The sequence below is a fragment of the Mchenga conophoros genome, linkage group LG8 (genome assembly GCF_057382185.1).
Source record: "Mchenga conophoros isolate Kocher_MC1m ecotype Shallow Benthic linkage group LG8, M_conophoros_male_GT1.1, whole genome shotgun sequence".
In the NCBI taxonomy this organism is placed as follows: Eukaryota; Metazoa; Chordata; class Actinopteri; order Cichliformes; family Cichlidae; genus Mchenga; species Mchenga conophoros.
This window is the reverse complement of record NC_140533.1, coordinates 3,082,416-3,096,515: the sequence shown is the minus strand read 5'-3', so window position 1 is coordinate 3,096,515 and position 14,100 is coordinate 3,082,416. Positions and strand designations below refer to the sequence as shown.

Below are 14,100 nucleotides of genomic sequence, written 5' to 3'. Positions count from 1 at the left end.
TTTGTTGCCAGTTTGTTGGTGTGTGTGGCCTGCCTGTGTGCTCCGGTCCATCTCTAATGACGAAGAAGTCGATGATCCTGGAGGTAAAGTCCAAGGCCACGTGTTTTTTACCATGGATCACTGTAATACAGTGTCTGTCCCCATAACTGGCCCTGGGCATACCACCACTGAACAGCAGGAATGGAGGCCTACACAAACACGCAAACATACGTACACACAAGGTTCAAGTTCAGTTCCATTTGTTCAGTGATTAATGTGTAACAGCGGCTCACATAACATATCTGAGAAGTTAAATATTAGAAAGGTGACGACATCACTTTCACTGAAGGAAGCTGACAAAAAGATTTATTTCACCGGTGGATGACGTCATCTTACCCTTCTTCTGTAGGGAGCTGAACTATTTTAGAAATGGCCTTGCAGGGAAAATGTCCTGCAATTATAAAACACAAGTAACCATGAGGCCTAAACCTTTTTACTTTATGATTAATAAAACAGTGGAGAGCTTCCTCTTTACCATAAGGAATGTCTGATTTCTCTTCCTCGTTCGTGTCCTGCCCCCCCACCATCCATCGACAATAGCTTCCATCGCTGTGTGAACTCAGAATGTACTTTCCGTCCTCAGTCCAACACACACTCTCCAGTTGCTATGGATAGATTACACAGTATTCAGTCAGTTTATATACTGGCAGCTGGTGTTCTGTTCAGGCGTACGTTACATGACAGGTACCTGTGTGGCAGGAATGTGCTGGATGGCAAGTTTTTTCTCCAAATCCCAGATGACCATGAGGCCACGTCCATAGCCAATGATGACCTGATCTGGATCGACCGGGTTCTCTTGTAAGGCCTCAACGTGTTCTAGATTTCTGCGACCGATGTAGTCATCAGGTACGCTGTACACAACAAGCAGAGGAAATAATTCAAGAGAATATCAGTCTTATTATTGATGCACAGGGGATGACAGGCAATATATTCTATTATACTGTGCAGTGTTGGGAAGGTTACTTTTAAAATGTTACTCCCCAACACTGATACTGTGTGACAGCAGTTTAGCAGGAACACTTTTTTAAACACTTGAAGTGAGCAGACTGATATTTATAATGTACAGAGTACTCATTTCCACTGTAATACATGCTCTGAAAGTGACTAAAGAATAGGGCTGTTCGATATAACGATATATATCGGATGACGATATAAAAACGTCTGTCGTTTCATTTTACGCTATCGTTTGTTTCGTGGTGTCGCAAAATAAACAGTTTACGGCAATATTTGTTCATCGTTTTGATGGTCACTGTAGTGGCTATATTCATTTCTCTTTCTCTTATATTTAATATAACCACACTACGGACGGACAAGCGCCTGTTTTTATGGGTTGTCGTTAGCAACAACGACGGTAAAACGGGGCGACAGAGGTTTTATATCGGGATATGAGATTTTGGTCATATCGCACAGCCCTACTAAAGAATAATGTAAATTTCCAGACAAACTGTAGTGTTGAGCTTAGGGATGGGTGTCGAAAACCGGTTCTTGTTGAGAACCAGCTCCCACTGTTTCAATTCCTTGGAATTGTTTGCCATTTTTGCAAACGATACCCTTATCGATTCCAGTCGCCCCGAATGACGTCACCACGTTGTGGAGCCTCATTTACCGGGCAGGAAACATGGCGGCTCAAATGCTCAAAAGTTTGGTTATACTTTACGAGAACGGATGACAACAGGGCAACTTGCAAAACTTGAAAAGTAGATATTTCATTTAAGGGAGGAAACACTACGAATATGCAAAAGCATTTGCTGACAAAACACGTGATGACCTTAACTGAATGTCGTGTTTTTAATTCCGCTCCGGACTCGTGAATCTCAACCCAGCAGCAGCGGTAACGTTTGCACGTCCTCTCCCGTTAATGCGGCAGGTAAATAATCAGCTAACAGTGCATATTATGTTAGCGCGATCTGCCTTATTACAAAACCTGCCATTACTGTGCATTTAGTGACCATGATGAGAGAGACAGACAGAGTCTGGCTCAGATGCTGGCAGTTCTCGCTGCAGTCTACCGGTAAAATCTCCTTTCAGGCCAGGATAGACGAATGTCACCGAGCAGTGACTAAGTTTGTGGTAAAAGGTTTGCACCCGTTTGCCACAGCAGATGCCCCGATTTTCGGTAAGTGTGTTTAATTGTAGGCAGGGACATTACTGGATATTCTTGTGTAATTGCTACAGAATAATTTATGTTATACTTTGTTATTGCTACAGAAGAATATTTATTTTATTATTTTACATTTTTCCCCCGGGGACCCTGTGACACTCCATTGAAGAGCCGTAGGCTGGATCTCTTAAGATCTCACTGTTGGGTTTGTAAGGCCATGTTACTCCTAAATTTCTATCTTGTTCAAAGAGAAGATATAAAACAAAGTTCTAAGCTAATCGACCTTAGTGTTCTCCTTTTTTAAAGAGAATCGATAAAGAATCGAATCGTTAAACAGAATCGAAAATGGAATCGGAATCGTGAAAATCTTATCAATACCCATCCCTAGTTGAGCTACAATCTGCTCTATCCAGCATTCAGCCACAAGTGCAAACAGCAGCTAAATACAATATTTTATGTGACGAGAAGGATATTTCTTGTTCCTAGCAGAAAACAAAATTTTAAAACAACAAAACTAACGCAACAATAGGTGCTTTCAAACAGAAAAAACTCCCTCTAGTAACTTTAGCAGTTTCACTTTTTTTTTTTTTTTTTTTTATGTCTATGCTGCAGAAACTAACAACTGTCATAGTCCTTAGCAGCATATAGTATGCAACTGTCTGTAACATGTGTTTTAATTTGCCTACCTGCTGGCAATTTGGTCAAGGCTGATGTTCCTCTCTTCCAGCTCTCTGAATCCTGGAACTTCAACTACAAATACATGTCCACCTTCTGTCCCCAACAGCAGCAGCTCACCTGAGGAGTGGGCCAGTACTGCTGTCACTCTGGTCACGCTTGGAGGGGCACTGAGAGGAGGAGGAGGAAGGAGAAAAGTGGCATCACTTGGCAACTTTTTGATCAAAGGCATGGGTAGATGTCCTGTGACCTGTACAACTAAGCAAATTCTACATATTCATATCTCTTCTTTATCTGGCTTTACTTAACTTAACAAGTCAAATAATAATAATAATAACAATAATAATAATAATGGATTGCATTTATATAGCGCTTTTCTAGGCACCCAAAGCGCTTTACAATTCCACTATTCAGTCACACACTGGTGGAGGCAGCTACAGTTGTAGCCACAGCTGCCCTGGGGCAGACTGACAGAAGCGAGGCTGCCATATCGCACCATTGGCCCCTCTGGCCAATAGGCCATTTCTCAAAAAGGTTACTGTGGAGAAAGGAAAATGATAGGTGGAAATATGTGGTTTACCCAGGTGGTCCAGTCAGCGTGAAGCGTCCTATTTCAAGAAGTTCCGAAAGTCCATTGTGTCCTCTTAGAGTCCACATGTGCAAACTGTTGTCATCCAGCAAAGTAACCAGCTCAACCTGAATAAGAGTCACAAATAATCAGAGATATAATAAAATGTATTCCCTGATACACACTATTGAGAACAGCACTATAGTACAAGCAAGCTCAATAAAACAAAATTCTGCTAGCATTCTATGTTGTGTGATTTATATCAAACATTACCTGGTGGGGCATGAAGTGCACCTGTGTGACAGCAGCATTCTCATCATGTAGCCCCATGAACTCCACACCTGGAGCTCCATATCTGAACAATGGTTAAGCACAGACTCCATTTATCATACTAGCACACTGGGAAGAGCTAAGCTAATGCACATTTAGTAAGATGGTCTATTTTACACAGAGAAATCCAAAACTTTAAGTCCTAATTTCAGGGAGGCATCTCAGTGTTTGAGGGGACGCCAAGATACTATGTACAGAGAATTAGAGCCAGAAATCTTCTTGCTTTAGAAGTCACAACTTAGACCTCCTCTCTCCTTTGGGTGGCGCTGTCACTTGGTGTTCCCTCTCTCTGCAGTAGAGGATCACTTCCTGGTCCAACACACAGTGGTGTTTTTGTGCAGCAATTTAATTAAAAACTAATAGATAACTTATTTATTTCATAGTGTAATCTTCACATGCTTCATCCAAAGCACACACTCTGTGTATTCACTTGCTAATTTATAGTCACAGTATTCACTCACTGTGTCTTTAAGGACTCGCTAGCAGCATGGCCTCTTCACCTGTCCCTCCTACACTTTCCTGCTTGTTGTGTCACATGTTTAGTTACTCCTCAGCCTCCTTTAGCAGTAATCCTACTTGTACTATATGTAGCCTATTTGCAGCTCTGGAGGCCAAGATCACTGAATTAGAGACTCCACATACAGCATCCACATCTGCACCACGAGTAAAACAGTGAAATGTGGATTATTAAACATTAGGTCTCTCTCCTCCAAGTCTCTGTTAGTACATGACTTAATAATTGATCAACAAATTGACTTACTCTTCCTTACAGAAACCTGGTTACAGCAGGATGATTATGTTAGCTTAAATGAATGAGTCATTCTATCTGAAACCTTGAAGCAGGCCGAGGAGGAGGTGTGGCAGCAATTTTCAACACCAGCTTATTAATCAACCAAAGACCAAGACAGAGTTTTAATTCATTTGAAAGCCTGATGCTCAGCCTTGTCCACCCCAGCTGAAAAACTCAAATAACAGTCTTATTAGGGCAGGGATAACTCTAGGTAGAGTGGTGGTCCCCATAATCAGAAGGTCGGGGGTTCGAATCCTCTGTACCCTGAGGTACCCCTGAGCAAGGTACCGTCCCCACACACTACTCCCTGGGCACCCAGTGGCTGCCCACTGCTTCACTGAGTGAGTAGGTTAGATGCAGAGAGGATTTTCCCCACGGGGATCAATAAAGTATACATTATTATTATTATTGTTATTATTAGTTATCATCTATCATCCACCTGGGCCTTACACTGAGTTTCTGTCTGATTTCTCAAGACTTTTTATCTGATTTAGTGCTCAGCTCAGATAAAATAATTATTGTGGGTGATTTTAACATCCATGTAGATGCTAAAAATGACAGCCTCAACATGACATTTAATCTGTTATTAGACTCAAGTTGACCTCTCTCAAAACGAACCCACCCACCACTTTAATTACACTCTAGATCTTGTTTTAACATATGGCATAGAAACTGAACATTTAACAGAGTGATGGATACAGTTTGATAGCCCCGGAGCGAGTGCCAATGGCCAGCAGCTTCAAGGAGGGACTGTAGCCCAGAGCACTGGGCTGGTGGGGGAATCCATGCTCCACTGTCTGAGGAGGAGAGTGAAAAGATGAGGGTGAGAAAGAACTTTGACAAAAGAGCCAAGGACAGAGACAAGAGTGTACAGAACAATACCAGCTTTAAGAAATGCCCTCATACATCTCAATAAATGTCAGAATTCACAGCTAATGATTTTAATCAGAGTTTAACAGTCAGCAGCAGTGTCTAATATTTATATTTATTTCACTGGCTCCCCAGTCCAATATATCACGCTTTTACTGGATGTTTTACTGGTCTGGAAAATTAAGTCTAGAACCCACGGACATGACCAACTACTATGTTTGTACATTTGGCGTACTCTGCCAGGCTGCGGCCGCTATCAGTCTGTATATGCAAGAGCAAAAAATAAGAACTTGACTCAAAACAAAATGTAAAAATACTGGTGGCAGGGAGTGGTAAAAATATATCCTACGTGACTTGAGTCACATATGCTACATTTAGTACTTTGAGTTATCACATTTACAAAACATGACATTGAGTCACTGAGATTCAAACTGGTCTAACTTTAGTAGATACACCTATGGTTGCAATTCTGCTTGCATTATCACATTCACAACAATCCACACCGCCTGCCAACTTGCCGGGCAGGGTAATGACAACCCCTAACCAGCTTTCTACGGCTGAGGGGTTAAAAAAAAAAAAAAAGAAAAAAAAAAAAAGAAAGCATTTACTCATAACTACTAGGGTCATCCACACAGCACAGTAATGTTGGAAGGAAATGATAAAGTTAAAATAAGATTACAACAATGGAAGGAGCACACAAATCAAAGTGCCTTAAGTGTCGTTGTTTACTGGAAGCAATCTTTAGCCACAGAACAAGCTATAATGGGAATCTGTCACAATGACACCCAACAAACAGCCACTATCACAGCAGCTAGATGTCTTTATGCCAAGCTGGCGAGTCGTATTAGAATTCTTAGTTTTGAAAACACGCCAGGAGGACCAGGAGGAATGAGTGTTTGAGAGCAACATCTCAGATTGGACATGTAAAGGTATACATAAATGTTCCAGTGTTAATTTTGACGCAAATTTTGATTTTGTTTTAGTCATAATTTAGTTTTATTTGATTAAATATCATAAGATTGTTGTAGACCAATTCATTTGACAAAAATAGAAAGTATAAAAGTTTGTTGTGTTTTTAACCGGTGAAAGTTGCTCTATGCGCCACGGTTTGCAAAGTGTCTGACTTTCCTTGACATGAAATGTGTCCATATGATTACTCTTCTGACATTTTGTTGTTTTTTCATGAGACGGGGAGCTCGCCCAACCTTGTCTGTCAGCGGCAGATCAAATTGTGCACGTCTAACTTTGCATAAGATAACTTCTAACTGGATCATCATCCCTTCTTTGTACACAACACAATTCATTCTGATTGGACCTCGTCTCTCTTCATCTTGTTTTTATTCGTCAATAAAATTGTCAATAATATTGTCAAAACATTTTTTCTTTCGCATTAGGTTTTACATATAGTTATTGTCTTTTTGCAGACGCACTTTCTTTTATGCAGAAAGTGCGTCATCATTATGATTACAATTATCTGTAAAATGAGTGCAGTGTTTATGCGCCACATACAGCCCACTTTGATCTTAAGTGGCCCAGACCAGTGAAACTCTCCTTTCCCACAGTGTAAAGAAGTTACATATTTAACAGTTTTTTTATATGACCATTTTTTAAAACTGTAGTCATAAAAAAACCAAAACAAAACACATTTCGATAGTAGAAATATAACTGTAAAAGCTGTAAAACCTATGACTACAGACATTTCTGCATCTCTGCCATTCAAAGACATTTTGTATACAGTTTTTTAATGTAATATTCAATACTGAACTGTAAATTTAGTCTTTTTCAAGGGAGGAGTTTTTTGATTTTTTTCACTGTTTTAATAAAAGCCCTATTTTTATGCATTTACTACCACTAAAGAGAACACACACGATTTAAAGCCTGGACAAGTTTGAAACCTTTTGTCCTCCACAATGACCTGCTAGCATTTAAATCCGACTCTCCTGTCTCTCCATGTAACTGGCTACACCACTACACGTGCCGTCTTTGGAACGTCCGCCCTCTTCCTTCTTTCACATAATGGTATGATCCCAGTCTGTCTTTGCATGTGATTGGCCACATGGAGTACCCATCAAAAATAAAGTTCCACCACTGCCTGCATGGATTCTCAACAGGGCTGAAGATTTGGCTTCCACATTAATAACTGACATATAAAATGATCCTGCGGGTTGTATGTAATTGTATCGTAGACAGTAAGTTTGACACCCCTGGTTTAGATGCACTGAAATAATCAGGTGGCACTGCTTTCTCCACTAAGCTTCTTCATTGTCACTTGGTTATTGTTAGTGGATTAGAAAAACCAGAGGGCTATAATATTGTTAATGTTAGGATCAACCTAATTACATCGCTATGGTTACTTAAGCTGGATACCTACGCTGGTTAGAGTTCAAAGTTTGACATTTGTATGGATTCTAAAAGGCACCGCACTTATATTAATTATTTGACATTCTGTCTGAAATGTATATATTCTTAGCTGAGATAAGTCAGGTTCTTAAGTATTTGAAAAATGATAATTTTTGGAATTACATTCTGAACACCAGAGTACTAAAAATGGAAACCATGTATAAAAGTGGTTGTATTCCATAACAGTTAAGTCAATATTTTTGTTAAAGCCCTTGAATTAAAGCTGAGTGCTTGCACTTCAATCACGCCTCTGTTGTTTGATTTAAATGGACCATGGTGGTGTACAGACAAAAATCACGAGAAAAAGAAACTAATATATAAATTTAAAGTGAACAGCTTACTTGATCTTGTTCTGGTTACTTTTATTTTCTGTTTCTGCTTAGTAACCTGGTCACTTGAATGTATATCATGACTGCAGATAGTTCAGAGTCTCCTGAATGATTTTTGTCTTCTTCTTCTCATCACTCACATTGAACCACATCACTACAGATGGCAAACTGTGTGGTATGGTCTAATTTACTTGCCTTATTAAACGCGAAGAGTTCCTGTTTTAGCCGATCCCTCTGGGACTCTTGACCGTGCCGCCTGAACCTTTTCATCCTGTCAATACCGGTGTGCAGCCAGAAGGCCCGCTGACACTTGCTGGCTGGAGGAGACACAGGAGATAGAGGTAGATGATCCAGCTTGAAAGTAAAAGTTTCAGAGAGGAGAGAAAAGGGCATGTTATTAGACAAATCCTCTAGTTCACACCTTTGTTATTCCTTAGTGAAAAGCAAATATTGATATTCTATTTATTTAAAACAATCAAAACATGTCTTCTTCCATAAGCGTGTTCTCCAGCCACAATTCAGAGATGAATAACACCATCAGATACACAGCCACATTAATCAGTCCAGCTGCCTTCCAAAAAAGTACAGAGTGGCTCATGTTTTTTCTTGCATCAATACACAACCAGCAGTTTCAAGGAAAAAGGGGTTACTAGGAGTACCAAAACTTTTGCTTCACTAATGTCTATAGAAACCTATTAATCAAAATACATGAGACCTGGGTGTCATAAGGCCCCTGGCTACATGTTTGGTTGTCTGTGAAGTCACTGGGAAATTAGGATTCAAATGTAAATGTATTCATCATTTGTCCCATTTCAGCGACCAAACATTCTTCTCCATCTGAGATTTTGTGTGAAATCATAATACAACTGCTATTTAATGTAGATGCTGTGTGTTACAAGTGGTTCTTCACACAAACGTTGCACAAAACCTTCTGCTAATGCCAGCTATATCTTTTGGTGCTCATAACTTTTATACTTTTTGAGATATATTAATAATAATAATAATAATAATAATAATAATAATAATAATAATAATAATAATGGATTGCATTTATATAGCGCTTTTCGGGGCCCTCAAAGCGCTTTACAATTCCACTATTCATTCACTCTCACATTCACACACTGGTGGAGGCAGCTACGGTTGTAGCCACAGCTGCCCTGGGATAGACTGACAGAAGCTGCCATATTGCGCCATCGGCCCCTCTGATATTAAGCTTTTTATGCTATTTTTGGCCCATTTTGCTGAATGGGACCACATTATCAGTGTGATCACCAGTTTTGCTTGCCGGGCTGAACCGTGTTTTAGCTCAGTAAGATGAGCAGCCGTTCTCAGACCGGGAGGCCCGGGTTCAAATCCCGCTTATGGCAACATTTCTTTAAGTTCACAGTTAAACTTTTTTCAACATAAATTTTACCCCTTCACCCCTTTTCAGCAGAATTTTCAGTTTTTTTTCCACCCCTTTTCAGCACCTTTTTAGCTGTTTTGAGCAGAAACCTCTTTTCAGCAGAATTTTCGCTTTTTGGTCTGTTTTCAGCGGAATTTTCAGTGTCTTCACCTCTTTCAACACAATTTTCTGTTTCCTCATCTCTTTTCAGCAGAAAGTTCAAAAAGTTCACCTCTTTTCAACAGAATTTTCAGCTTTCTCACTTCTTATCAGCACAAATCTCACGCTCTTCTGCTCATTTTAGCAGAATTGTCAGTTTCTCCTTCTCGATTCAATTTCCAGAAAACCAGTTTAGCTCACTGACACGAGTAGCCGCCTTGAGACCAGAAGTCCCGGGTTCGTACCCTGCTCAGGGCAAATTTTCTGTTCAGCAGACAGTTCAAAATTTTCACCTCTTTTCAGCACAAACTTCAGCTTCTTTACATCTTTTCAGCAGAATTCTTTGCTTCTTGGTCTGTTTTCAGCAGAATTTTCAGTTTCTTTACTTCATTTCTGCAAAATTTTCTGTTTCTTCAGCTCTTTTCAGCAGAAAGTTCAAAAGTGAGATGAGCAGCCACCTTGAGACCAGGTGGCGCAGGTTCAAATCTGACCTGTGGCTCTTGCCGCACATCTTCCCTCCTCGCACTCTCCCTGCTTTCTTGACGCTCTTCAGTGTAATCTTTCAAATAAAGCACTTTTCAGCAGAGTTCAGCTTCTACACAGTGTTTTCAGCAGATAGTTCTCCTTTTTCTGCTTTTTCAGATTCCACTACACGGCATTCACACTGCATTTTCGCAGGAAATGCAACTTTTTCTAGTTGTCATTAAATATTCTGCCTTTAGGACTTATCATTAGTAGTTTCAAAATTATTTCCTACCATCAGTAAGCAGACAATACCCAATTAAACACCTCCTTTAAACCTTGTGAACTAGACAAATTATCTACTCTAATGGACTGTCTTAAGGAAATAATGGCTCAAGAGTTGGGAGTTTGCCTTGTAATCGGAAGGTTGCCGGTTCGAGCCCCGGCTTGGACAGTCTCGGTCGTTGTGTCCTTGGGCAAGACACTTCACCCGTTGCCTACTGGTGGTGGTGGCGCCTCTGTCAGTGCGCCCCAGGGTGGCTGTGGCTACAATGTAGCTTGCCATCACCAGTGTGTGAATGGGTGGATGACTGGATGTGTAAAGCGCTTTGGGGTCCTTAGGGACTAGTAAAGCGCTATACAAATACAGGCCATTTAATTTTTGATCAATCTCTGTCTTTTGATGCTCATATCAAGTCTGTGACCTGCACCTGCTTTGTTCATTTAAGAAATATTGCCAAACGTAGGACTATTGTCTCCAAAGATGAACAGGAAATACTTGTTCATGCCTTCATCGTCTCCTGATTAGATTACTGTAATGCACTCTTTTCCTATCTGTCAAAGATTTCTTTACATCACCTTTAAGTGATCCAAAATACCACAGCAAGGCTGTTAACCCACACTCATAAATTCACTTACATCACTCCCTTGTTGAAGTCCTTCCACTGGTTTCCAGTGGGTACAGATATCAGTTTAAAATCCTCACTCTTACTTTTATATCTTTACGAGGAGAGGCCCCCACTTATATTATCAAGCTTCTTCACCCTTGCTCTCAAAACTGGATTCTTAGATACACTGATTGTGGTCTTCTGACTTTTCCATGGGATTGCGCTTTCCAAACAAGTACTGTGGAACAGCTTCCCTCACCCTCTACGCAACATCGACTCTGTGGCTTCTTTTTTTTTTTTTTTTTTTTTTTTTTTTAAATGCCACAAAGTACTATTGTCCATAGTACTGCATTGCCATCATCTAGTAGATCCTCAGAGGGTACATAATCTTGATAACCAGCTATGATCCAATCTTTCAGGTTAGTTCCTCTCGCACTCAACGATCCTTCTTCCATCGCACTTGGGGTTTGATGCCCTGGATTGGGTGAGGGTGATAATATCGAATTAGTGCTTCCAGTCAGAGATTGAGCATGCACCGGTTTATTGTATTTCCAGACTTGCTTTCGGCACAATTTACAGTGCACGCTACTCTGTTTTTTGTCAGACTTGAAATAGCCGAAATACCTTCACACTACGGAACTTCTATGGCTCTTCCGTTCGACAATCTCTCCGGCATTGGAACCATCATCTGTTTTCTCTTCGGTAACCTTCGGTCATGCTCTCGGTTGATTTTTCTCTAGTCGGCACACTCATTTCCTTCATTATCCGGGCGGCACGGCGGCTGGCTGCTTCCCAAACAAATACACATGTGCGGCTTGGCACTTGTGCTGTATGTAACAAGTCACGTGACGTGACGCTGCGGCTGTGATTGGTTCGGCTCTGCGCTACTTAATTTGGATTGGCTGTTCATTTTTTTTTTTTTTTTTTTTTAAGAGGACAAGAGCGGTGAGGCCTATCGCAATAGTTTAATTTTTCTATCGAGAAAAAGTTATTTCGCAATACATATCGTTATCATTCTATCGCCCAGCTCTATGTGAGAGCAGTTTCTTCTTGCAAATGTTGGGGTGGCTGTAGCTCAGGTGGCAGAGAAGGTCAGCCACTAATCACCTACTGGTGGTGGTCAGAGGGCCCGGTGGCGCCAGTGTCTGGCAGCCTCGCCTCTGTCAGTGCGCCCCAGGGCAGCTGTGGCTACAATGTAGCTTGCCATCGCCAGTGTGTGAATGTGTGTGTGAACGGGTGAATGACTGAATGTAGTGTGAAGCGCTTTGGGGTTCTTAGGGACTAGAAAAGCGCTATACAAATGCAGGCCATTTACCATTTACACTGAGCTACTAGTTGTTTTGCTGTCGATCTGGATGCTGGGTATCAAAGATTCTCCTTCCACTGGGGTTGACTCGCGTAGTAGCATTCCAACAGCGCCTTATTATCATCTCTTGCCAGCTTGTGCCCTCTTGTTCCAGTAGCCCACTTCTCATCAGTATGTCCTGGATATATATGTCAACCACAGAGCACCACGCTCTGTTTTGCAGCTATGGAACAGAAAAGCTACTTGGAGTTCCAGATTCAGACAATGGCAAAGCAAAGCTCATACCAGTGGTCAAATGTGTGATCTGCAGTCCATGACCGTCCATTTTCATAACAAAAGTCTGTGCCACGACTCACATGTCTGAGCCAGGTCATTTGCCTCAGTCCAAAGCCAGACATAGTTCTGTTATTGCCCTCAGTGTTCCCATGACTCACATTTCCAACTCAAGCTTCCTCATACTTCCTCAGACTGTCCCAAACAGACTGGGTGGACTCACCAGTCACTTGTTCTGAGGACTACATAGACCTACTCAATGTTGCATCATCCCTTTAAGTGTTTCAGACCAGACCAGATTTCTGTCAGACCAGTATATTCAATGTTTAGAAAGGTCAAGCATGCCAAGACAAGCACTAACACAGCAGTCTTGTGTGGAAAAAAACAAAAATAGGTTAAAGTAAACTTTTGTATATTCCATGATTACACATAAATTATTATATTTAATGTCAATCATCATAGCTTACAGCTCAGGAAAAATCGTAATTCCAGTCTCTCGAATTATTAGAATATTTCCAGAGATCAAATAAAAAGTATTTTCAACTGGTGCAGAGTTGTTGAATTGACATGTAACTGTTGTTCATAGCTCCTCCCACCGGAATGTAGGGTGTATGCTTTTTTGTCTCATCCCTAGAGGTGGGTTTTGATTATCAATTTATTGATTATCCAAGCTAGAATCGATTTTAATGTGATATCGATTCATTAAAATCCTGAATCAATTTTTTTAATATAAATTTATTTTGCCCGAAAAGCCAGAATCTCAGGTTAAACCTCACAAAATTTCAACAACCACCAAACAGCTAAAACAGTAAATGAGAGCAGGTACACGGATTCTGCACAAAGACGTAAACACAAAGCGTTTCGGTGGGTCCGAGCTTTGTGTTTACGTATTTTTTGCGCTAGATTCTGAGCTGCAGGTTTTATCTCTCTCCAACCAAAGTTCACTGAACCAGCAGTAAAAGAAGCAGCAAACTACGCTTCACATTTGATAAACATCGTCATGAATTCCCTCTTACTTTTGCTGTTTTGCTTCCACCACGATAAAAATCACACTTCATGCACAGCTCTCTCTCTCTGCACTTCAAGAACAGTTTCCCGTCTAAAAATCTTTTTTCTGCATTATTCACTTGCTTGTTACGCACAAGTCTACCATTGTTTACAGGCTGTCGGCCGCTGTTTTTTTCCTTTTACTTACTTCAGAAAAGAAAACCTCATTTCTGCTGTTCAATACTGATCAAATTTTAACCTTTTAAAATTATGCAAAATTGCAAAACGCTCAGCTGTGTCTGTAATAAAACTGCTGTAACTTTGCTCTGCTTCACTTCAGCAGCATCAGGTCATGTTCATATGTTGATGAATGGTTTTCTTTCATTTTTGATCTACTGCAGAATATTTTTATAAAATCCCAGGCCAGGAAAACCATCTTCATGTTTTTCTGTTTCATCCCCAGCTACTTTGACACAAAGGCCTCTGCTGTGATGCTCACACCTTTGATAAAGTCTCGCAAGTGTCAGCTTTCTTTTTATA

General features: G+C 40.6%; 1 protein-coding gene across 3 annotated transcripts in view; it reads right to left on the bottom strand.

The window, feature by feature from the left end:
* The window catches only part of llgl2 (LLGL scribble cell polarity complex component 2), a 46,097-nt gene that overhangs the window by 12,991 nt on the left and 19,006 nt on the right, over window positions 1-14,100 (bottom strand). For 2 of the 3 annotated variants that reach the window (XM_085283619.1, XM_085283621.1), the window contains exons 2-10: window positions 8,294-8,419; window positions 5,203-5,296; window positions 3,657-3,738; window positions 3,396-3,511; window positions 2,827-2,985; window positions 728-890; window positions 515-644; window positions 376-430; window positions 34-188 (exon numbers count right to left, since the gene is read on the bottom strand). In XM_085283619.1, the coding sequence (XP_085139745.1) occupies window positions 34-188; window positions 376-430; window positions 515-644; window positions 728-890; window positions 2,827-2,985; window positions 3,396-3,511; window positions 3,657-3,738; window positions 5,203-5,296; window positions 8,294-8,372 (1,033 nt within the window). In that variant the 5' untranslated portion in view covers window positions 8,373-8,419. Of the gene's footprint in view, window positions 1-33; window positions 189-375; window positions 431-514; window positions 645-727; window positions 891-2,826; window positions 2,986-3,395; window positions 3,512-3,656; window positions 3,739-5,202; window positions 5,297-8,293; window positions 8,457-14,100 lie in introns of all 3 variants that reach the window. The other variant, XM_085283620.1, reaches the window with a different exon arrangement.